Source organism: Phalacrocorax carbo, chromosome 19 (genome assembly GCF_963921805.1).
Source record: "Phalacrocorax carbo chromosome 19, bPhaCar2.1, whole genome shotgun sequence".
NCBI lineage: Eukaryota > Metazoa > Chordata > Aves > Suliformes > Phalacrocoracidae > Phalacrocorax > Phalacrocorax carbo.
Window position 1 is genome coordinate 3,345,876 of NC_087531.1, and position 24,759 is coordinate 3,370,634.

A 24,759-nucleotide genomic window follows, 5' to 3' on the forward strand; every position below is an offset into this window, starting at 1 on the left:
GTTCCTGGGCAGCCGATGAACTTCCGAGCAGAAGCCAAGACGGAGACGAGCATCGTGTTGTCGTGGAGCCCTCCCCGCCAGGAGATCATAGTGAAGTATGAGCTCCTCTATAAGGAAGGAGACCACGGCAGGGAGGTGAGTCCAGAGAGGAGCAGCACAAAGGGTTGGGGCCCCGAGGAGCATCCCGGCCCTCCTTTTCCCAAGGTGGCCGAGAGAGGGGAGTAGGGCCGGTGTCTCCAGACAGGGCTCGCCTCTGCTCCTTTTTGTTTGTTTTTATTTTTTTCTTCCCCCTCGCCCATCTCAGGTGCCGAAGAACTTTGAGCCGACGACCTCCTTCACTGTGGAAGGCCTGAAGCCCAACACTGAGTATGTCTTCCAGCTGGCTGCCCGCTCGGCTCTGGGCCTGGGGGCCTTCACCCCGGAGGTCAGAGAGCGCACCTTGCAGTCTAGTAGGTGTCTCTCCTTTTCCCACCCTTCTCTGAGGGGAAGACAGTCAGGGAGCCAGAGATGGTGGGCACAGGGGTACGGAGCTGTGGGGCAGGCGTTCGCGGCGTTTCACATATCTGGGGTTCCTCTGCAGGGAGGTGGGCAGCGGCAGGGGGCACCTCTGGGACCTGCTGCCTTCTCCCTTTGCCGACCCAGATAGATGAGCTGTGAACGAAGAGCGGAGCTGGTGCATGCTTTGGGAGGGGGGGCGACGGGAGGCCAGTTAAGCACCATCCACTTGGTGGGGTGGGGAGCAGGGAAGAGCTTGTTGGTGGGCCACGCTGGCCCGTGGTGCTGAGCATGCTCAGGGAGGACGGCACCCCACCGTCGCGCAGCAGCTCGCCTGTCCGCCAGCAGAAACTGAGCAGCAGCTGTCTGGAAGGTGGGCACAGGCAATGGAGCAGGGAGATGGCAGGGGAATCGGGAGGAAGAGGAGATGGGAAGGTGATTCATCAAAAGTCCAACGTTTTCGCCAGCCTTTGGGAAAGCAGTCCTCATGCTCTTTTCCATGAGCGACTTTTAGCCGTGGGGAGGAAGGCCTGCTGGCCCAGCGAGCGCTGGGAACAGTCCCATTTGGGTTCCAGCAGAGCAGGAGAGAGGAGTCATGTGGAGGCTGGCAGGGGGGATATTAATGACATCAGGATGGAGTGTATGCAACCAAAATGTGCTGGTTTTAGTTTAATGGATTGTCTCCCTTCACTGTTGCCCTGGGGACAATAACCCTGGACGGCAATATTTCAACCTGGGCTTTTCACAGATCTTTGCTTTTAAATGAGGTGTTTTTTCACTGCATGAGTGGCTGTGGCAGCTGTTTGTGTTTTCTGTCTCCTCTCATCTCTACTAAATCACTCCGCTGCAGTTTGGAGTAGCCGGGAGCAGAACTAACTCAGAAATGGCTCTGGTCACCACTGTTTGGAGAGAGGGTGCCTGTTCCCATCTCTCAGAGTCCTTAACAAGGGAGAGCAGCGGGCTCTCGGCTGGGCGCCTGCCCCATCTTTCCGTTTTAATTGTCATGTCCTGCTGTCTCTCTTTCCCCTCTCTCTCTCCTCCTTCTCTCCCCCTGAGGAGTGGGAGGAAAGGGGAGTCTGTTTCTGCACAGACAGAATTCCTTACTGGGGCTTTCTCAGGCCTCCAGTCTATTCAAAGATATTTTGTTTTCTTCATTCCTTGAAATGTTTTTCCCCTTTTTTCCTTTTTTTTTCCTTACTCTCTCTACGTATCAAAAGAAAATACTTTCCTGACTCTGCTGCAAACCTGCTGGTTCTGATCCCAGTATGGTACTGTCAGAGGGAGCATCACTGTGGGGTGGGGGAAAATGAACTGAAAGGACCTGAAAAATAAGTGTCAAACTTAACACTCTGCTTCTGTTTTCCAAGGGGTTTCCCTCCTTGAGATTCGTGGGGATGGGAAGAAAAGAGGGTCTGGGATTTGTGCTTTCTGGTTTGACAAAAACAGGCTGGAAGAGGGGTGTGGGAGCTAATGGCAGTAGGGCTTAGTGACGCTGAAAATTTTTCCCCAAAGGGTGAAGAGAAGGGGATCTGGGAAAGGGGAAGGCTTTGGGACATTTTCTACCTTGGCACCTGCCCAGAATGAGGCCTGGTTTATTTCTCTGTAGCTCAGCTTTCATAGGGATAGTTTCATTAATTTAATGCTCTTAAGAACATCAGCTGGGAGCTGTCAGTGTCCTGTAACACGGTGAAACATTTTTTCCTGGCTGGCTGTTGGAGGAACGAGTCAATTCTCCCTGGTCCAGGCGACATCCTTCGGCTCACAGACCTTCTGGCTCAGGACAGGCTTTTGTGTCTTCCCTCTGCAGCTCCCTTTTCCGTTCAGCTCCTCCTTGGCCTGCTCCATGGCTCTTCTTTCTTTTCTCTTCTGCTGTCTGCTTGCCTGCCTGCATGCTGTCACAGCCCGATGAAACCAGCTCCCTGCTCTCTGTCTGTCTGTCTCTTGCTGGGCGGTTTCACACCACGATGGCATCTTGTCCCTGCAACGGCAAAGCCTCCGTCCTCCCGCAGCCTGCCAAGGTGTTCGGTGCTCTTCCCCTCCTAGCTCAGCTGGCAAGCATGTGCCTGCATGCCGCAGCCCTCCCTGCGTTGCACACCTTTCCACACAACACCCTCCACCTCCCTGTCAGGGTGGCTCCTCCTGAGCATCATAACCAAAGTAAAATCCATTAAACTAAAGGTAAAGTATCTTTTTCTTCTTGAAGTAGCTGGGTTTTAACTCTTCAAGTACCAGAGACGTAGATTGTAAAAATAACAGAATCTCATGGTTGGAGGAAGCTGTTTTGCCCTTTCTAACTAGCCATGACCTTCCCAGGGCTCCTTGGCAACTCTCCTACTCAGAAATTGCAGAGTGCAAAGCATGCGTCAACAGGCAGGGGTGGCAGGGTGGGTGCTGTGAGGCTGCATGTGCAGGTGTAGAGGAACAACGGGACTTTCTTACCCTCTGTTCCTTCCTAAGAAAGGATGTTTCCCCCACCCATTAGCTCTGCTCTCCTTCCCTTCCCCCTTCCTCACAGTATACGATCTGAACAAAACTTATACAAAGTCTATGGTACCTAAAGGGTTAAAAAACATTGTATTGTACAAGGTCAGTAAGGGTCATTCTTGTGGCTTGGACAGTCAACTTTAAAGCATGTAAAAGATGCAGTTCAGGTGAGTACTGGCTGGTCTCAAGCGGATTCACAAATACAGTCCACCCTGTCGCTCTGCACACACTCGCCTCTGTCCTGGAGCCCGGGGGAGGGGGGGAGGGGTTCCCAAAGAGCTGTCTGCCTGATAAAAACACACCAGCAGACAAAGATGATGATCTGCTGGCCGGGGGGGCTCTCGCCTGTGCTGCGGCTCCCCTTCCATCAAAGGGGCTTGTTGCAGAGGCGGGCTCCCAGCCTCCGGTTTGGGCTGCAGGACTTTGCCTCCTGCATACAGCTCCCGCCTCCTCGAGGCCGGCCCCACGCGCGCACGCACGTCTCCAGGGTCACGCAGGTTGGGCTGGATTGTGAAGGAAACTCACAGTGCCATGAACTCCCCAGATGCGTCTCCAGTATGGCCAGCCAGCACTTGGTGGCTGTTTTCATCCAGGTGCTGTAGTCGAGAGTGACGGGGAGGGGGTCTGGGTGAGATCTGGGCCTTCTCCCCCATCACCCACCCACCCCACCTTTTTGACCAGAGAAAGTGCAAACCATCCCAAAAGAAGGCCTCGCTCCAGGGCCTCTCGGTAGGTCCCTGTGCTGGAGCGTAGAGGGTGAGTGAGCAAGCGAGCGTGACCATGCGCAGCAGCTGCCGGTGCAAACAGTGAACCCAAGTGCCAGCTGGAGCTGCGGCTCTGCTTACTGGGGCTTTCATAATGAGTTTCAAGATGGAAAGGGTAGGTCAGGTCAGACCCTCTCTGCAGTGGGTTTCTCAGCCGTGGTGGCTTTGGCTGGACTGCTAAGCAGGAAGGGTGGCTTTTAAACTACCAGCCCCTGATAGGGAGAAAAAAGAAGCAAACAGCATCATGGCAGGCACTGGAAGAGGGTTGAGTCTTTTCCTTCATACCCTGAAAGGGATTTGAGTTGCTTCTGGGGTGCGGGAAGGAGCAGTGCACCTCTGTTCTGAAGATGTTGGTGCTGCATCGATCACAGCAGGTGGAGAGAGCTATAGGGGGAAGGAGATCCGTCAGTGGGACTCTGCCGCCCTGCTCTCTGGTCTCTGTACAGGTAACTTAGCAAAATACAATAGATTGGGGTCCAAAATTGCCATTACTGCAATAGCTAGGGTTCTGCCGGCAGCGGGGGAGTGACTCCATGGAGGGAGCTAGCAGCGGGGCAGGGTGGCATTTCAAAAGCCAGTCATGTGCAGAAACCCACCAGGAGCTTGGTCTGGCCTCGTAGCTCAGTTTCTCTTGTTCTCTCGTAAGAAAGTCTTATAAATTAGCAGTTGAAGCGTGGAAGGTAGGTAAACAGACTGGGAATGTTCTGGAAGGAGTTACTTTTTATATCAGTATTATTTTGTTATTATGATTTCCTTTCTGATGTGTTTTTTTTTTTTATTTTAAATTACTGGCTTGATTTATGTTCTGTTTTCCAGTTTGTTTGTTACTTTGGGTTTTGTTTGTTTGACATATTTTGTATTATTTTGCGTGGCTAGCCATGGCCAGGGATCGTCACCCTCTGCAGTGGGATTTCTGAGGATAAGGGTTTCATTCTGCCATTTTAAATACAGCTAAAGCGTAGCAATAAAGCATGAAAGTAGGAGGACAACACCCAAAATGTCCTACTGGACAGAGCGCTCAGCACTGCAGCATAAGGACTGTCTTTACCCCTTCTGCAAAACCCTGATTTCTGTTTGATGGAGGCATACACAAAGCACACGGCTTTCATTCCAGTGTGAACTGGGAGAAGTGTGACTTGATTTAGCAAAGTCCTCAAGGAAAGCTGGGCGTAAACATCTGTTTGTGACTCAGGGATGGGAGTAAGAGATTTGAAAAAAATCATTCCTCAGTAAAACTTTTTGTTGATTGAAAAGCAACAGAGAAATGAGGAATGGTGACCAGCATTTATCGTCTCCCTTGCTTCTTGCAGGTGATGCTTTGGGGGCTTATAAGGACACCCCGGTTTCTGGTGGTGTCTGCAGAGATTTAAAAGCTATTTATTGCAGTTTGACCGTATTGGGTGAGATTGGATTTGCAGATTTGCCTTGAAAATATATCCCCCTCTCTGCTCGCCTGGGCTAATTGGTTGTAATTAGTGACTGAAAGAAATCTGGTCTGAGATTGCCCAAAGTAACCGGGAGGGTTACAGCCGGGGTACAGAAGTGGAAGGCTCTTTGTCCAGACTTCACCAAGGTCTCAGACCTGTGGCATCCCCCTTGACAAATCTGTGTTTCTTGCAGTTCACCTTGTATCTCAGGGCACGGCCATGGCACAGCAGCGTGCGCCCCGGCACGTAGCGTCTGACGGAGCTGGTGGCAGTGTCCTGCTTCCTACTGAGCAGACCACGTGAAAAATCACCTGCTATAGCTCAGTAAACACCAAAATGAGCAGCCCTGCGCTAGAAAGCAGTGGTTTATACCTTCCCCATCGCCTGAAAATCAGCCCTTAGACAGTTGTCTGCTGCCACTGTGAGAATATGCGGCTGTTTAGGGCCACGTTTCCAAAGGTGTCCTCCTGGGACTTTCAGAAATACCTTGACGTAGTTCAGGCAGTGAGTGCAATGGGAGTTAGACCTGCTGCTGCTTCTGAAAATCCCCCTGGGTACCTGAATACCTTGTCAAACCCACTGCCTCCCTCCTTTGTAAGTCTTTTCTCTAAAACCCTCCTATCTAAACACATTGTGGGCTCATTGCTTGGCAATATCCTGGGCATTACCACTGTGTTTTTTCACCTCCTTCAGTCTGTGGACAACTAATAACTTCCATCTGAAGGTGTAGACTCTTAAATTTAAGCCTCCTGGCAAAAGATTTGCTTTTCTTACTTACTTTTCACAGATCCCTTCAAAGAAATTCAAGATCTCAGAGACTGCAGTTTGGAAACAAGTGTTTTACCAGGGCAGGATTTGCCAGACTGCTGTAGAACAGGGAGCTAAAGGAAAAGTCTTTTATAGGGTAAAGCTGGGTGCTTATTTTGTGCCAGTCACACTTACTAGAAGCAGCAGGACCCCTCTTGGCTAGCCCGCTTGCTGGTTTAGTCCTTTGCTTTATAACATTTCAGTTTTGATGCCCCATTTAATTTCTGTTGGCTTTTTTTCTTTTCATTTAAAAAAAAAAAAGACAACAACAAAAAGCTCTCTTCTTTTCTAATTTTATCTTCCTAAACCAAATTTTTGTATGTTTTATTTTAGATTTTTTTGTTATCATTTTCCTTTTTTTTTTCTTTTATCTTTCCCATCTTTTGTTTTTCCCCCTTCTTCCCTTTCCCTCCTGAATTTTCCCCCCTCGTAGAACCGTCTGCCCCCCCTCAAGACGTAAAATGCGTCAGCACCAGATCCACCGCCATTCTGGTAAGTTGGCGGCCGCCTCCGGCCGAAAGCCAAAATGGCGTCCTGGCTGGATACAGCGTCTACTATCGAGCGCTGGACTCTGAGGACACGGAGCTTAAGGAGGTGAATGATATCCCCCCAACCACCAGTCAGATCCTACTGGAGTCCCTGGAGAAGTGGACAGAGTATCGCATCACTGTCGTGGCTCATACGGAGGTGGGGCCGGGCCCAGAGAGCTCACCGGTTATCGTCCGGACAGATGAAGATGGTAATTGCGCTTTTTCTGGTTTTCCCCTGAGTCCCCTGGTGAATACATGTCCCTGGAGTGGGCTTTCCCCACACCGGGGGGGGACGTGTCGAGTCCCTTCTTGTGGCTGATGAGTGATGCAAGAGCAAAGCCTGAACGGGGCCTCAGGGCAGCCTCCGGTACGCGACGTGCAGCATCCTGGCTGCCATCTCCCTAAGCCCCTCTGAGCGCTGGCTCTGTAGGGTTGTCCTTCCCTGCTTTAGGGTTGGTCTTCTGGATTTCTGGGTGGTTTTTTTAATACGAGCCTCTGAGCCTTAACTGCACCACTTTTCCTGAAAAGATGTTCTTACTGAGCAAAGAAGCAGCTGAGGCAGCAAAGAAATTAAATCAGGGGAGACAATTGCTGCCAGAATCTGTTTTAAAATATTAAGAGTGCTTCCCACACATTCCTTGTTACTAGCGCCTCTTCAAGTCAAAGTTTTGGTTAGTGGTAAAAAGGAAAAATCTCTTTCTTAAAGCTCAAAAAACCTTCAGTGACAAACAGTTCAGGCACCAGTTTAGTGGCCCAGCTGGGAGACTTTTCAGCACAAACACAGACAGCAAGACTTGAACTTTCCTGGTATTTCTACAGTAAAATAAACCCAGGAAAAAATATGAATGTCGGGAGAGCACCCTCACTGTGACGTGAGGTAAGGCCCTCAAATAATGTAGGTCAAGTAAATAACATAAGTAAATTCCAAACTTCTCAGGCTTTCTTCCTCCATCCCAAATAAAAAGAATTTTAAAAAAGCAACAGGTTTGTCCCCAGCATGGGTTTCCCTGAGCATCTGTCCACATCCAAATGGGTAGAATACCTTGCTCAGGGAAAGTACGGTTTCCTTGCAGATAAAGCTGTCATGCACTGTATTATTGTTACTATCATTGTCATCATCATTTCCGAAACTTCATCCCAAATTCCATCCAAGACGTCTCTTGTTTCCTGTCCTGAGATTATGCAGCAGCGTAACCACCAGCCCACCTGCCCTGCCTGAGAGAGAAAGGAACTCCAAGGGCAAGTGCCCCTCCACATCCTTTCCACCCTAATGCCCCACAGGCAGGACCAGAGCTTTTCTGGCTCATTAGAGATCAGCTTTGCCCTCAGAATGTGATCTGGAACTATATGGTTTCTTCCGTCTGAGCAAACTGGGGGCAAAGGAGCCTGTGGAAGAATGGCTGGGCTATGAGATGGGCCTGTTGCCATGCGTATCTCCAAGCCATGCAGATTAGATCCCCCAGAACTGCTTCCCTGTTTCACTGAGTTAAGGTCAGTGACAGATGAGGGGATATCTAGTTTAAGTCTCCCCCTCCTTTCAGGGCTGTAGATTCAGTGTATGTATGTCCCATAGGTGAAGCGACAGGCTCCAGTTAGAAATCCCCAAATGACTCTTACCCCTTCCTTCCCTTCCTTGCAGTGCCCAGTGCGCCGCCTCGGAAAGTGGAGGTGGAGGTCCTGAACTCAACCGCAATCCAAGTGTTCTGGCGCTCTCCAGTCCAGAACCGCCAGCATGGCCAGATTCGTGGCTACCAGGTCCACTATGTACGCATGGAGAATGGAGAGGCCAGGGGGCTGCCCCAGATCAAGGATATCATGCTGGCTGATGCCCAGGTAAGGACTCGCCTCCTACTCCAATCTCCCATGGAAGGTTTGAGGGGGTGGGTGCTCCAGCCGCCTTGTCTCATCCCAAGCAGCGTAATGCTGGAGAAAGTAGACGAGTGTCTCTATGACAAGGTATATGTTGTCTTTCTGCAGTTCATTTGCACTCCCAGACAATAGCTATTGTGGAAGAGTATGAACTGCTGTCCCAGCACTGAACTAAATACCATCCATCCTCCCTGTGTCTGGGAAGTCTTTTAAGACAGGCAAAGGCCACAGTGGAATCTACTCATTTCTCCCACTCTACTTCTTCCTTCATGCTGGCCTGGTAACTTCTGACCTTGTGTGGCTGCTTGCTCAGGGACTCCTTCCTCATGCTGTGTCTCTGTCTTTCCCTTCTTTCCCCTCTTGTATTCTCACGTGCAAAACCTCTCTTGTTCTCTGCCCAGTGGGAAACAGATGACACTGCTGAATACGTAAGTAAAAAAGTAAAAATCCTCCCATCCTGGTTCTGTCCCTTCCCTTCTCCCACTTCCTGTTGTGATGTGATATTTTCCTTTTCCTTGATTTTTTTGGCAGTGCCAGTGTGCCTGTGTTAAAGCCTTGTCGCTGGCGTTCCCATGCATTGTCCCTACCCCGTTCACTTTGCTCTGCAACCCTGTGTGATTGCATAGTTTGTCAGCACGCAGCGATACTGCAGGGGTTTCCCCTCGGCTCCGAAGGAAAAGTGAGACTCCTGCTCCTCCATGAGGAGGCAGATGGGACACTGAATTTGGGAATGCCTTGAACATACGCTTAAAGATGGGCTGGTCTGCAAGCACCTCTGGCTTGTGTCTGAAAAACATAGGCTGAAAAGCATTGGGTATTCAAAGCCCCAGAATTCCTAGTTATCAGGGCATGAACAAACGCCTTGTGCCCTTAAAGGGCCAAGATTCTTAGATCCTCGTTGATACAAAGCACTGAATCGCTATTGGTGCTTTTACCTTTTAAGTAGGCCTTGAAATCAGCTTGGCTGTTTGGTATTTGCTACTTCTGCTAAAATGCTACATGCTTTCTGTGATCTTAGAGCTACAAAGCAGTAGGAGAAAGCATTTCCTTCTTGGAATGGCAGGGTCCCAAGATAATGCAGTACTAAACTGAGTGCATTCATGTCTCCTAGAGATTGCCAAGTGCCCTACAAAAGCGAGGGGCCTCTCTTACAGGTGGAGAAACCGAGTCACATGAAAGGCAAAGTCTCTTGCCTAAAATCTTAATTAAACTCAGTGGCAAGTGTGAAAGCAGAACAGGTTTCCTGACTTCTAGAAGACAGAGCTGTCTCGGTAGCTAATGGCTTCCAAACTTGTTGATCAGAATCTTGCTGTTTTGAAGTCCTGCTGTTCCACTCCCTGCTCAGCCTTGGGGGCAATATAGATACTTTCAGGGCGAGCAAATTCTTCCCAAATGCTGCTCTGAGATTTAATATCGAAAGCACAAAGTGGCAGTGGGAATGAGGGGAGAGGAAGGCCATAAAACGTATGCAATATTCGCATCTCCCTCCTTTTCAGGGCCTTGGAGAAAACCCTGCTGCGTATGCTCCCATCCTGTTTGATTTAGCACAGGTATCCCTTTTGAGAACACAGCCCTTTGGAAGGGCTGAATACTCCATGGGAAAGGGCTATTCTTGAGGCCAGTGTTCTAACAAAAGCTCTTGGGAGCCAGGTGTGGTGAGGCTGATAGAGGATGGAGGGAGGGTGCTGGGGATTTAGCAGAGAGCTTCAGCGTGCAAGTAGAAAATGTCATCTTGCACTTTGCGTTAAAGCAATCCCTTTAATATTATGAAGGCATTAAAAAAATATCTCTGAGGAGAGAAGGGAGGGGGGTAATGGAGAAAAAAAATGTAATCTCCTTGAAACCGCTGAGACCTCCTCTGAGATGGCATAGCAAAGAGGAACGCTTTGAAGAGCGCAACAGCGTTTTGATGGCTGAAGCAGTTTGTGTTGAGACAGGGAGTTTGTGAGAGGTAGATCTGGAAGAGAACCCATTGAACCAGGGCCCCGCAGAGACGTGCTGTGTTTACAGAGGGACGGTTTGCAGCCGAGGTGTGTGTGCCTCTAGCTAAGGGAGTGTGGCACTCATCCTCCTGCCAGTTGCCACATCTACCCAGTTGCCCCAGAGTGTCTCGTGGTTTCCAATTCAGTGAATGTTCCTGCATGCTAGAAAAGGGCTGAGACTCCTGCAAGGAGGAGAGATCTACCTGTGCCGTGTGCACCTGAATATTTATATGATTTTCCTTTGGAATCTCACAAACAGGAAATGATCATTGCTGGGCTCCAGCCTGAGACTGCATATTCCATTACCGTAGCCGCCTACACCATGAAGGGAGATGGTGCTCGCAGCAAACCAAAAGTGGTCACAACGAAGGGTGCAGGTAAGAGTTTTTTCCTGAACTGGTGGGATTCACCAGTTCCCTAAAGCCAAGAAGCTCTTCCTCCAGACTCAGCTTCTTCCATCCTACTCCCTTCATAAAGGACAGACTTGCAACAAATGCCACGCTGCCCTGCAGACAGAATTATTTCTTGTAAGGCAGAAACGCCTTCATTCCTCACACTTAGCCCTCACTAAATGGCATAATTTTCTGTCCAGTGCTGCAGAAAGCCCAGACACACCCAGAAATGCAACAGAGGATGAATTCATTGCTTATAATCTCTTGCGCTGTAAATTCCAGTGCACCAGAAGTAAAGAGAATCTCTGCTTGGTCTGAGACTGTGTAGCTTTGATGGTTGGTGCACACAGGTACCCTGGGGAACAGGAGAGCCAGAGGTCTGCTGTCATGGTGTTGACTTGCAAAGATCTGAAAAGCAGCAGGAAGCCAGTGGTGGCTGATACTGCCCACTCTTCTATTCTTCTAGTATCGTGTCTGAATATACATCTCCTCTTCGCTCAGGACTAGCAGAGGGAAAAGTACTGACAGTAATGACCTTTCCTTGCAAGCGTTTCTGGGACCTGGGCTCTGTCTGCACATACCACCCAGATTCATTCCTCCCTTTGACCTGTTCTTCGTGGCAAAGTGTCTGTCAGCCTCAGTACAGAGGATGTGGTGCCAAGCTAGAATGGCACGGCCTGAGCAGAGGAATGACAGAGGGCAACAGGGTATCCCTTGCTCCTCCAAACAGTTGTGCTGCAGGAGAAGAGAGGTGTACACTCCACCTCTCAGCAGCTGCATTCCTGTGGTTTGTGCTCTCACAGCTAAAGCACTGCTCTGCAGTATGGGAAGGGTTTCGTGCAGTGGAGGGAGACTACGCTTCCCAAACCCGGAGTTGTCCCTCGTCCAGCCCATCTCTCGTTGGGCTCTCATTGCCTCCTCTCACCCCATTTTGCTAATGCTCTTTCCTTTGTTCCTGCTGTCAGATGATGCCTTTCTCCCCCTTTCATTTCTTTTCTTTGTCTACTAACTTCCCAACCCTGGCTATCTGTTCATTTTCTTCTTAGTTTTGGGGCAGTCATCTTTACCCTGCCTGTAGCAGCTGACATAAACTGACATCATCCCTTGTTTCTGGAAGAATATTGCTCTTTGCCTCTGCAGGGACTGAAGGCCTACGGTCAGTGAGCATAATTAACCTGGAAACCTCTGCTCAGGCTCTAGAGGCAGCACAGACACTCAGCCGAGCGCACAGGACAGAGAAGGCTCAGGAGCCCTGGCCTGGAACACACAGGGCTGGAGCCACGGCTGCCCTTGCCTTTTCCCTGTCCTAACTCACATCTTCATCTCATTTTATGTTCTTGTGTTCAGACAAGTGAATGGGATTTCAGCCTTTCTCTCCCCTCTTGCCTCTCCTGCCTAGTTAAGAGAACAGTACACAGGAGAACAAGGTTGCTTTCCAGGACACCGATTCCTGCAGATGTTAAAGCAGGGTGCGTTTGGATGTCAGCATCCAGGCTTCTTTCTTCATGCAGTGCACTGCCAGAAGCCTTTTCCTTCACTCTCCGCCTTCTCCTTCCCCCGCCAGCTTTGCCCATGTTTCTTCTCACTTGCTCCCTGGTTCTCTCTTCATGTTTCCTTCTTCCAGAGGCTCTCTACCCTTTTCATTTTTCTCTCCCGGAGCCTTTCTCTCTGCCTCCCTCCCTTGTCACTCTCTCTTGTCACCCTCCCTCATCTCTCCCCATTAGGATTTGCAGTGCAGGTGATCAGTCACAGAGGGATGTTTTCTCCGGCACAGCAGCTATTACCCAAAACTCAATTTCCCCCAACTTGAAATAGCTATTTTTAAAAAATCTTTCAAATGGCTCTGTAACATTCTTATCTTCTTTGCAGTGTTGAGTCAATATACCTTCTGAGAGGAGAGATTTCTTTCTTTATCATTCAGGGCTAGGGGCTGAATTTAAATACAGCAATACATCCAATTTTCTCCTTTACTGTCCAAACCAATTGCCAAATAAAACACTTTCCCCCCCCTCCGTGCTTTCTTCTCACCTTTCTTTCAAACAATATTTGTTGTGCAAATGTAATATTTTCAAGCTCAGCTGATTATAGTAACATTTGTGATAAAAAACCAAAACGTAAAGGTAATGGCATTGTTTTTCTCTTTAATGTGTTGCTTCGGCGTTTCCAAGGGATCTCCCCCAGCACTGTTCCTAGCCATTCTCTGGCAGTTTGAAATGCATAAAGCGTTTGTTTCAGAGACAACCCCTCATCCCCACGCTCCAATGTCGGTCGATGCAGCAGGCAGAGTGGCTTCCCCGGTCTGACTCTGCCAGGATCCCTGCGTGGGCAGCATCCTTCCCTGCCAGCGCCCTCCTGCCCGCTTCGTTAGCCACACTGCCCACAGCTTTCCAACCTGCTGACCCTCACTCAGACTCATGCTGCTAGAGTGGGACGGGATCTCTCCTAACTCCATTCTCCCTCCTCCTGTTCGACCAGAAGAAACACTAAGGCGGAGAGAAGGAAATTAGATCTCTAATAGTGGAGTTGAGTGTAAATGACGCATGAGCTGCTGGAATTAATGCTCTGGTTTCTCCAGCTTCAGGAGCCTCTGGACCTACACATGTCATTTAACTGTGGCTGTGGGCTTGCTTAGCAGCCAGGCAGTGCCAGGGCTCATAAGACAGAGGCGCAGCACTGCTGAGCTCCTACAATATCCCCCCAAATGTGGAGGAACTAACTGACAGGTTAAGGAGGGAGCTGACTGAAAACACACCAATACTCAGCTGTCTTTTTCCTTCCTCCAGAGGGGATAAACTGCACAGAGTAAGGAGCAACTCTCCCTACCCTCTGCCTCGCACAGATTTTGGCCTCTGTTTCCACTCTCTGTGTGATTCCTTCTTTCTGTACCCAACTGGGTGATCAGATGCCTGCCAGACTCGCTTAGCTGGCCTCATGCCTGCTGCTCAGGACCTGGGGCTGCCCAGACTTCCTTTCCCATCCTTCATTACTTCACCCTCAGCTGCTCTGGACTTCCCAGCCGGAGCCAATCTGTTCCAGTCTCTTTCTGCATGAGTTGTGCTGTGTAATGGAGAGAGAGGGAGAGAGAAAGGATGGGAGTTTGGGGGACTCCTGCATTCATTCTTCCCTGCCCTGGGAAGCAATCTGCTCAGGTGATTAGGACAGGAGGCTGGGAGTCAGGATTCCTGAGTTTGTTCTTCCCAGTGTGGGACAGTAAGTGATCCAGTGATAAGGGAGGACTCTGCACACCTTTCCATCCTGAGGAAAGGGAAGAAAATTATTCCAGAAATGTGTAAGCACCTCACAGCTGACACACTGGCAATGCACCTCATTTCCTAAACTTGATAGAGACCATGCACCTGTACAGCGGGTGGGCAGCAGCAGCAGCAGCTCGGTTTACAGCGGGATACACTAAAGTACACCGAGTCAAGCTGAAACCTTGCCTCTGATTTGAGGAACCTCTTGCTGCAGCTTAAGAATCTCTGCATCTCCTCACCAGCCACCCTGTCCCACGTTTGACTGATGGTGTCCCTCTTCTCTCCCAGTCCCAGGGAAGCCCATCCTGTCTGTGCACCAGACAGAGGAGAACACTCTTCTGGTGAAATGGGAGCCTCCGTTGGATGCGGAAGGCCAGGTGATGGGCTACCGGCTCCAGTTTGGCCGCAAGGATGTTGACCCCCTGGCTACCTTGGAGTTCACAGCCCTGGAGGATAAGTACACTGCTCCCAGCATCCACAAGGGCGCCACGTATGTTTTCAAGCTGGCCGTGAAAAGCCGGGCTGGCTTTGGGGAGGAAGCTGTGCAGGAACTCACCACCCCTGAAGACATCCCCAAGGGTTACCCCCAAATCCTCGAGGCGAGCAACATCACTTCCATGTCGGTCCAGTTTGGCTGGCTCCCCCCCGTGCTGGCCGAGAGGAATGGAGCCATCGTCAAATACACCGTGGCCTACCGGGAAGCCGGTTCTCCCAGCAACCCGCTGGAAAAAGACCTGCCCCCCTCCCCAGAGAACTCGTACACCCTCAACGGCCTCAAACCCAACACCGCCTATGATGTTAAAATCCGTGCTCACACCAGTAAAGGCCCCGGGCCGTACAGCCCAACTGTCCAGTATCGGACGTTCCAGCTGGATCAAGGTAGGACTTACCAGTTTCTCCTCCCTCTCTCTCCTTGTAACCGGGGCTGGTGCCGGGAGGCAGAGAGCTGGAGAGGTCAAGCCAGGCTCAGCCAGGCTCGTGAGTAAATGCAAAGCACTCTGGTCTCACACTCAGTCCCTCAGCTCCTCTCTGCCTTGTGCCAGGTAAGTCCCTTTTACCACTTTCTTCTAAGTTAAGTCCGGACACCCTTCTTTCTCTGGCACCTGAAGTGGGGGGCCAGTCGCTACACAGGTGGGAAGAGCGTTTTCTTCAGCTTTTGCAAACAGCCAAAAGAAAACAGGAAAATCAAAAAACCTCAAAACGTGACCTGGGATGGGTTTCCTCACCTGAGCATGTTCAGAAAGCCAGCACCTCGTTCCTGCAGCAGCCACCCAGACCCATAAGTGTGTGGGCAAAGCCATGCACCCTCCCTCACCCCTCCCTGGGGTTAGGCATGGGGACTGGGAGCGCTGGGAGATGGGCCTTGGCAAAACTCAAGCAAAGTGTGGAGGAGGGAGCGAGCCCTTCCATTCCTGCAGTGGCTGCCAGAGCCAAAGCCAGACTGGCAGGCCTTTCTGCCAGTGCCTGACATTGTCTTCCTTCTCTTTCTTGCTCTTCCTTCCCTCTGCTGCCTTTTCTTCTCTCTCCCCTTCCTCCTCACTTTTCTCTCAGCAGTTTTACCCAAAAACTTCAAGGTGAAGATGGTGACAAAGACATCTGTCCTTTTGAGCTGGGAGTTTCCTGAGAATTACAACTCTCCCACCCCATACAAGGCAAGTGGAAGGGAAGAGTGAGAACTGTGTTCCTTCTCATTTTCCCGGGAGTCTTGTCCGTTGGTTTGAATAAGAGGTGGTAAGCAGGAATTGTGGATTCAGTTCTCAGATGGAGGCAGATAATGGTTACTCCCTAGATCAAGGACATGGGTTGAAAATCAGGGCTGTTGATTTGCATTCCCACCTCTGTTACAAAATCATTGTCTCCCTAGGCAAGTTACCACAATTTTCCCATTTCTGGATAAAAATTTCTCTTCCAGCAAAGTCTCAAGGCTTTGTCCTGCATCTGCCTTATACCTGGGGACCCTCATGAGCAGTGGGCACAAGAGACAGATGGCTTCCCACTCAAATGCCTCCTACTCCTGTGCTTGCTCCAGCTGTGGCAGAGCTGGATGGAGCATGGCACAGCCGAGTGCCCCGTGGTCTCTGCACACTGAAGCAATGGGGAGGAAGGAGTTTGGTTGCTTGAACAGTATCAGCCTTGCTCATGGTACAACTTTGCTGCCTCTTTGCCTCCCACAGATCCAGTACAACGGGCTGAACGTTGATGTGGATGGCCGCACCACCAAGAAACTCATCACCAACCTGAAGCCCCGCACGTTCTACAACTTTGCTCTCATGAACCGGGGCAATAGCATGGGTGGCTTGCAGCAGAACGTCGCTGCCTGGACCGCTGCTGACATGTTATCAAGGAAGCCAGAAGTGACCCACAAGCCTGATGCTGATGGCAACGTGGTGGTGATTCTCCCCGATGTGAAGAGCTCTGTGCCTGTCCAGTAGGTTTCTGTTAAACTGCAGGAGGGGGGTGCTCATGGGGGTCAGCCCTGATGGCTGGAGTCCACCGTACAAACCCGCAAGGGCGGTGGCAGGGGGTGTGTTCCCTGCATTTTTAGCCTTGCTTACTCTGGTCTTTTGGAGCTACTTCCCAGAGCTAACAAGGGGATGCTAAAGAAATGGAAAGGGAGTAAATAAGGAGATGTGTCATATAGGACTGCCGCTGAATCTAGGCTCGTGCCAGGAGCAGCAATAACAACTGTGCTAAATTAAAAATAAGGGGCTTGCTGGTTGGGCAAACCTAGCCTTCCGCATCAGTCTGTGCCCTCTCTTCTTCTGTGGCTCATAGAAGGAGATTAAGTCATTCTCTTTCTTCTGATTATTCCCAACTCTTAGGGCTTACTACATTGTGGTGGTGCCTCTGAGGAAGTCCCGGGGAGGACAGTTCCTCAACCCCTTGGGCAGCCCTGAGGAGATGGACCTGGAGGAGGTGAGCGTGGGTGAAACTGAAGCCAGTTGTAGGGAGAGAGCAAAGAGCTGTAATGGATGGGATGGTGACCTGAGAGCTTGGGAAGGGTGGGTTTGGGGTATCTGTGCTCCACGTTCTGAGTAGCTAAGGTGTGGCCAGTCTGAGAGGGATGCTTTGGCTCTCCTTCCTTCCTGCTCCCTTGATGGTGCTGAAGACATCAGGGCTCAGCATGTTCCTTTGCTTCCTCCAGCTCATTCAGGACATTGCCAGGCTCCGACGCCGAAGTCTGCGTCACTCCCGACAACTGGACTTCCCCAAGCCCTACATTGCTGCCCGTTTTCGCTCCCTCCCCTCCCACTTCATCTTGGGGGACATGAAGCACTACGACAACTTCGAGAACAGAGCCCTGGAGCCAGGGCAGAAATATGTCATCTTCATCCTGGCAGTGCTCCAGGAACCTGAGGCCGTAAGTGCTGTCTGCTTTCTCTTGCCCTCTTCAGATGCTTGTGCCCCTCTGTCCCCATTATCGACCAGAGGCAGCAGCTGCTCCCTCGTGAGCTGCCAGCAGCCCTGGTGCCCTCCTGGCTGTAACTCTCTCCCACCAGATGCCAGAGCTTGAGGTTTTTTTCTTTGTAAAGATCTTCCAGTCCAGCTGTGGAGTTTTTGCATGTGCCTGTTGGAGCTGTTTGTGCTTGTGTCTGCATGCAGCAAACGTGCTCTTCCAAGCAGGCGGGCTAATGATTGCAAGCGTCTGGTGCGCTGCTGCTGCATTTTGCCAGTCTCCATAGGCAGGACTTGTGGCTCCAGATCTGAGTCCAGAATGGGGGAGTACTGAACTATCCACTCTGGCTACACTCGAGCTCAGAGATCCCTCACTCAAACCCCTTTACAAAGAGTATTTTCTTGTAAAGGCTGTCTGTGTATTCCTTAGAGCAATGACCCTTTACACCCTGCTTTGAGAGCAGTGTGTCACACACCCTGGTCATTTCTGAGTTCCCCGCCAAGCAGAGGGGAGCATTTTAAAATGAAAAACTACCTGTGCTCTCTGCTCTTTTTACCACTTCAGCACCTCTGCTGATTTCAGTGGTGCTGTGTTTCGCTTTATGAAAACAACTGTTTGAATATTTACCTGCCTCCTCCCTCATGCACAATAGGAAGCAATCTAATACTTTGTTGTTTTTAAATCCCCCTATGGAGTTGTAGCAGGGAGCTATTTGAATTAAGGATTTTCAGAGGTTTTTTTTCCCAAATAAATATTTAGTTGTGTATTTGATATTAAAGGATTAGGCTGACACACTTCTGAATGGGTTTCTCAATCGGATTACTGCAGCTTGTGGTAATTTCTGCTTTAGAACAAGGTACTGCATACTCCCTCACAACAGCCTGGATTCACAGCAGCTCCCAAGTACGTGGCAGCATTTCAGCCTCGCTGAGAGCTGGTAGAGTTCAAGGACCCAGAGCCCAAGGACCCAGCTCCTGTTCTTGTCCTGTCCCAGATTTCTCAATCAAACCAGGGCATGCCGTTCTCCTCTGCGCATTTGAGTTTCTGTAGTTTCTGTGTAAGATGGGAGGGAATGCAGCCTTCCTGGGGTGGGGAGGTTGTAGCACTCACGAGAACAGGCAGGCAAGGCCCGCTAGTTAGGACCCTGATGGGTTTGAGTGTGCCTCTGATTCTCCTCAAGAGCCCAGCTCGCTGCAGAGGGAGCAGAAGAGACATATTGCATTTTATTAATTTATATTTAATTGTAAGGATTGGGTTTTTCAAGTGACCAGACTGTTTCTAAGCGTTAATTCTTGGTTTAATCCCTTCCCCCTTTCTCTGTAATCCCATCTGACTGTCAAAATCCAGATGGTTACACGAGAGCTCATAGAATGTGTGTGTGTTTGTGGCAGTGGCGAGGGCTCAGGGATGTGGTGGAGCATAGGCACAGTCAACTGGTTCTCCAAAAGCACCTTCGTGGCTACAAGGTTAGGTGAGCCATAGGCATGAGGCAGCCTACAGCTTCCTGTGAATGTGATCTTTCAGTGGCCTGTCTTGCCTGGAGCATTGGAGGAAGAAGATACTGTCACATAGATGCTCACAGAGAAGAGTTTTCTCTATAGATTGAAGAGGGCATTTTCTCTGCTATTATTTGGTTTGTGCTGCAGAGAGCTCACATCCTCTCTAGCAATTTCTCTTGTGGAACACTGTGTGCTTGCCCATTGTTTTCAGTCCCCGTTCCATCTCTGAACTCTGTTCCACAATCTCTCATGTCTTCCAGACTTTCGCTGCTAGTCCTTTCTCCAACCCCATCCAGCTGGATAACCCTGACCCACAGCCGATCATTGATGGAGAGGAAGGGCTGATCTGGGTCATTGGGCCCGTCCTGGCCGTGGTGTTCATCATCTGCATCGTCATTGCCATTCTACTCTACAAAAAGTAAGAGATGCTTCTTGCCCAGATCTGTGACCATTCTGAATGTCCCCAGCTCTAGCCCCTAAAGGGAATTTCCTCCTTGGTCCTGTTGTTGTCAGCTGAGGACAAATCCTTCCACCAGCACCAGAGAGAGGAGCCCTGAGGCACAAATGCCAAAACAGAAGGGTCTGACTGGCACAGGAGGCGTTAGCAGTGGGCTGCAGGGATTTGCTGCTTCAGAGTCTACCCCATAGCACTCTCAGTAGAGCTGTGCTTGTCTATAGACAGTCTGTCGTGGCATACACGCAGTGAGTCTGTCAGGCCTCTTGCCTGTCTCCTCCAGAAGAGCTGCTCACAGCCACAGCCTCGGGCCCCCCTTCCTGTGCTCTGTGTGTGTGTGCGCACGGTGGGGGTGATGCAGAGAAACACCTCTGTGCTGTGGATCAGCAGAGACCTCCATTGTTCCCAAACTGGTTTTCAGCTGGAGTTGGGAGACGAGAGCAGCAGCAGCAGGGGTGTAGTGTGAGTCTGCAGGAGAGAGGAAGGAACGACCCCTGGAAATCTCTCCCTTTTCCGTGGCTTTCAGAGGAGCTCATGGTGCATGGATGGGAATGGGGGGCCCCTGAGCACACGTAGGCCACACTGTGCAATGAAAGAGAACAGGAAAGGAAGCAGATCCTGAGCAAAGTAGATCAAGAAAAGGGACAGGAGGGCATCTATGGCCAATGCAGGGGTGTCCTTAGCTGGGACATCTCTTAACCCTGCTCCGTCTTTCCTCTGCACAGGTGTGTTTGCTTACCCACATGGGTGTGTCTTTTGCATCCCAGCATGTGCGAAGCTGCTGGACACACAAGTGCTCTGGGGCCAGGGTCTCAGGTGGTTCTTGGTGTTCGTTAGCACTTGTCTAAATGGGTTATCTTTGCTGGTCCCACCTTCCCCCTGTGTTACCAGGGTTAGAGCTGGGCAAATGCTTCCTCTTTCCTCTGCAAGTCCTTTCTAACCTGAACATTTATCTTGTCTTCTCTCCACTTACTGCTTTCCTGGACAGCAAGCCAGACAGGTAAGAGCACCGGATTTGCCATTTACTTAGGTTCTTTCTTGCCATGTGTTAGGCAGTGTTTCACTGTATGTGGTGATGGGGCTTTGCTGGTACAGTTCCTACCATGTTTGAATCAGGGCAGAAAAAGCAAAGAAAGCCCATCTTTCTCCTGCTTGTCCATTCCTAAATATAATGGCCCTTTCTCAAGCTGAGCAGCAGAGACAGTAAACGGCTCATAAAATGTTGGGTTAATGGAGCAGAGAAACACCCATTTGTGTTGCAGTCAGAGTTGAAAGTGGGTTTTCTCCATGTCTGACCGCTCCATACAGACTGTCCCTGAGCCACTGGTGAACTGGAAGCAGAATCTCACCAGCCGAGCTGTCCTCGCCCCACCGCAAAAGCTGTCCTTGCCCCATCAGCCAGGGGCTTCTGACAGAGTTCGTTTATGACTGCAAAAATGAGACTGATTTCAAACCATTTCCGAGGCTGGGAGAGCTTTCACTGGAAGTAACTGATGGGTTTAGCCAATGAACTATTAACAGTGGTTTCAGAACTGTGGCAAAAATAAACTATTCCCAAACTGCAAAGTGGTGTAATTCCAAAATGCTGCCCCATGCAGTGCTGGCAGGGCTCATGCCACTTCTTCTAGCTATTAATGACATTAAGAGACAGCTAAAAATGTACTGAATAACCTCCTCTCTGCCTAAGTAATTGCCATTATTGCTGCAGGAATATTATTGGAGGCTTCTGTGCAACCCAAGCAGGAGAGGCGAGGAGCTCTACAGCAATCTTGCTAGAAGGGTTAGGACATTATTTGCAAGCCTCAGGGTGTGGGTACACGTTCTCTGCCCGCTGGAGAAGTTCTGCTCCCAGCAGCTTGTCACTGTTCCCTTGCCAGAGGTTATCGCATCTCCAGATCAGCACTGGGCTTTGCTTCCAAATTCTTTCCAAGGAGAATGAGCCAGGTCAGCAAAGACTTTTCAACTGCCTCAGCTAACCTAACACATTTTGAGCAAAATATATTAGGAAGCACTTACACGTGCAGCTCAGCTGGCAGGTTGGAGCGTGCTTCAGCTTCTGGCAAAGAGGTGAAGCAGATCTCAGCAGACACAGCTGTGATGGGAGAGGATGTGTCTACGCTGGTATTTTTTGAACCCAGAGTTTTAGTATTCTGCAGATCAAGAAAGGTTGAAAAACCACTGCTCTGACTTCTCTGTCTGCAGCAAGGCACTGAGAGCTCCTGAACAAGCCAACAGAGCAATATCAGTACTTTATGTCCAAGGTCATGGCTGGGAGATCCTGTACTTTTCCAAATGATTATGTTGGCTCTGGTTCTTTCAGGCTGAAAATGGCTTGGCCAGAATTGGAAGGTTTCTGCTTGCAGAGCTCTGCAGAGTTCAGTGGAGGCTTGTCTGTGCCGGGAGGCTGAGGTGTGAGTTCACAGCACCTCCGCTGCTCCGTGCTGCCTGTCTGTACTGCTGTGAGAAGGGGGAACTTCCAGACTTGTCTGAAAGCTGCTGGGCCATTGTAAACCCATCAAATACAGCCCTGACAAACCCTTCCAAACCTCATCCCTTTTCTGATGCATTTTATGTAACTTGCATCCTTGGCTGCATCTGGCCCTGATCTCAGTGGGAGCTATCTCAGGTCTGAACGTGGCTTGAGTAGCTGAAAAGACTAAAAGACGCTTTGTCTTTTTGGTTTTTTGTTCCTTTTTTTTTTCTTTAAAAAGCAAACGGAAAGATTCAGAGCCGCGGACGAAGTGCCTCCTGAACAACGCTGAAATCACCCCTCACCACCCTAAGGACCCTGTGGAAATGAGGCGCATCAACTTCCAAACTCCAGGTAACCGGCTGCAAACCAGCCTTTCTCACTGGGAAGGCAGGAGTGGAGCAACTGCCCTTTCCTTAGTCCCTTCCTGCCTGCCTGAAGGCTGCCAAGAAACCTCAAAGCCTCGCCTCTGCTAAGCAAGCCTGCTGAAAGAAACCTTTGCTAGGAAACCTCAAGGACCTTGCACAGGCTCTACAGGCACTAGCAAGGCAGGAAGAAGGGCTTTCCTGGATACCCAGCTAAACTGGTGCATTCTGGGCTGCAAGTGCCGTGGCCGTACCAAGCTTGCCAGACCACCAGTGCTGCTGTGCAGCACCATGCCTTGTGCAGGGACATCCCCGGGGGTGGTTCAGATGAAGCGTGGCGGGCTGCCCGGCACGCGGTGCTCAGGCCACACATGTAACTGGTGCTTTCTGCACACGTGCCAAAACACTCGTGTGAGGAGCCAGGCCTGCCCTGTGGGTTGTGCGGAGAGAGAAAGGCAGCTGGTTGCTTTGCACAGACGAGGCAGCATCTCCTCGCTTAGTGCAGATGCCATCCCTGCGAACAGCCGTAACTGTGCTTCACTCCTGGGCAGAGAAGCTCGAGGCACCCTCCTTTCTATATACGTGTGTCCCCATGTACATGCATGTCTAAGCTGCCTGCATGGCACCTCTGCAAGCCACCGCTGACACAGCCCAGCACAGGCATGTCCTCGCACAGACAGACACTTGGCGATGCTGAACAGTGCCTGCGTGCTGGGGCACACCTCTGCCTCCGAGTTCCTGGTGCTTGAGGATTTGGAAGGGAATTTATTGTGCTTTTTTGGGGCTGGCTGTTGTTTTCAGTTTGTTTGTTTTTTGGTTTTTTTTGCTGTTTTGTGCTTGTTAGTAATGTTTCTGCAGCTCCTGTTTCCCCTTCCCATCCCAGTCCTGTCCTTAGCGTTGTCTGAGTTTTCTCAGGGTGAGGTTGGCAAGTCAGTACATACCCAGAGGGCAGGGATCTGTGGGGAAGCACAAAGGCATCACTGAGCTGAGGGTTTCGTATCAAAAAGAGTTAGGAACAACGCGTTGGAATCAGCCCAAGATTAGGAATGATGGAGTCTCAGCTGAGGGATGGAAGCAGGCTTAATCCGGTATGCAGGGACTGAATGCAGAGCAGTTCAGCTGCCGTTAGGTCCCTAAATCAGCTCTTACTCAGTGGTGCTCTTGCAGGAGAGTCTGAAGGTGTTTGAGGTCTGCAGCAGGAGAGCAGTCTGCTGTCTCTCTGAGCATGTGAGGGGCTGAGCAGGACACTGCTTGGGAAGCTTGAGAGAATCCTGCTGTCCCAGCTGTTTTGCCCTTACTATAAGCAGCTTTTTTTGAGTGCCCCCAGCTGCAGCTCAGCAGCGGTCTGTATTTGTAAGGGCTCGGTGTTACATACAGGGTGCAAACAGGAGCTCCCTTTGGGAGCGTTCATGTTGGCTTCTGGGTGCACCAGGTGCTGACGTGAGACCCGAGAGAGCGAGCTGCACTTCTCCGTGTGAAACCTATGCTGAGATGAAAAGTTGGGGCCGTCCAGCTTAGCCTGGGTGCTAAGAAGCAGCTGGGAGTGCTGTTTCGTGTGGTCCCTTACTGGGTATTTCTCCCTGTCCCCGCAGGATAGCGGAGTCAGCTCAGGGCACTTCTGAGCCTCAGTTAATGGGATCGATAGATGAGTGAGTCTGTCTTCTGTTGACCCTGCTGTTTTGGTCATGCTGTACCTCTGAATTCTTGGTCTCAGAGGCTTGCAAAAGGTTAGCTAAGACATGCAAACCTGCCATTAAGGCTCTGCTAGGCAAAGGTCTGCAGATCTCAAAAGACTGCCTGGCTTTGTCTGGCCTAGCTTTAGAAAGATGATGCCACCTTTTCTTTATCAATTTAGCTAGCCAAAGAGTTTATCTAGCTAGTTCATTCTGCTATATAGTTTGTAAAGCAGTACGAGGTTTTAAAGGCTTTGGGAGAGTTGGTCACCTGCCTCCCACAGAATTTTGCAAACAGTTGGGTAAAAATGGAAACAGGTGGAAAATCAGAGCTTGAAGTGTGTTGGTGGTGATGGAGAGATTGTGGTGCAGTTCGCAGGGGGTCTCCATAGGTGCTGTCTGACTTAAAGCCATTTGAATTAAATAGATTGTGGTTTAGAAGAGGGCCTGTAGGCTCTTCTCCAGCCAGATGACCCAGGTCCAGCAAGCAGAGAGTCTCTATCCTGTCCCCAGCAGCAAAACAGAGGGGGGACGTGGGAATGGGAGCGTGCGTGAGCATCTGGGCAGCTCGGAGGGGGGAAAGCGTAGCACATCTTGGATATCCTGTCCTAGCCTAATCAGCACAAAAAATAACTTTCTTTTCCTCTTTAGATTTATGTTGGGTTTTGTTTTTTTATTAGCATGAAATTGTTTAAAAAGTGTTGTTGTTTTTTTTTTTACTGTTTTCTGCAGATTCTGGTCTGAGCAGCCCTCTCAGTGACCCTGAGTTTGACTTTGAAAGTTAGTTCCTGTGTGTTTTTGTTCCTGTTGGTTTCATTTTTTCCCCCCATTATTATTTTTTTCTCTTCAGTTGCTTTCCTTTCCGATTCTGTTTCGTTCCTGTTACTATTTCTTCTT

General features: G+C 50.2%; 1 protein-coding gene across 6 annotated transcripts in view; it reads left to right on the top strand.

Moving 5' to 3' along the window:
- The window catches only part of PTPRS (protein tyrosine phosphatase receptor type S), a 172,381-nt gene that overhangs the window by 125,255 nt on the left and 22,367 nt on the right, over positions 1–24,759 (top strand). For 3 of the 6 annotated variants that reach the window (XM_064469634.1, XM_064469635.1, XM_064469633.1), the window contains exons 9-21: positions 2–135; positions 305–449; positions 6,411–6,716; positions 8,147–8,340; positions 10,618–10,735; positions 14,293–14,883; positions 15,559–15,656; positions 16,179–16,432; positions 16,827–16,920; positions 17,150–17,365; positions 19,161–19,318; positions 22,066–22,178; positions 24,595–24,642. In XM_064469634.1, coding sequence (XP_064325704.1) covers positions 2–135; positions 305–449; positions 6,411–6,716; positions 8,147–8,340; positions 10,618–10,735; positions 14,293–14,883; positions 15,559–15,656; positions 16,179–16,432; positions 16,827–16,920; positions 17,150–17,365; positions 19,161–19,318; positions 22,066–22,178; positions 24,595–24,642 — 2,469 coding nt within the window. The remainder of the gene's footprint in view (position 1; positions 136–304; positions 450–6,410; positions 6,717–8,146; positions 8,341–10,617; positions 10,736–14,292; positions 14,884–15,558; positions 15,657–16,178; positions 16,433–16,826; positions 16,921–17,149; positions 17,366–19,160; positions 19,319–22,065; positions 22,179–24,594; positions 24,643–24,759) is intronic. The other 3 variants (XM_064469636.1, XM_064469637.1, XM_064469638.1) reach the window with 3 other exon arrangements.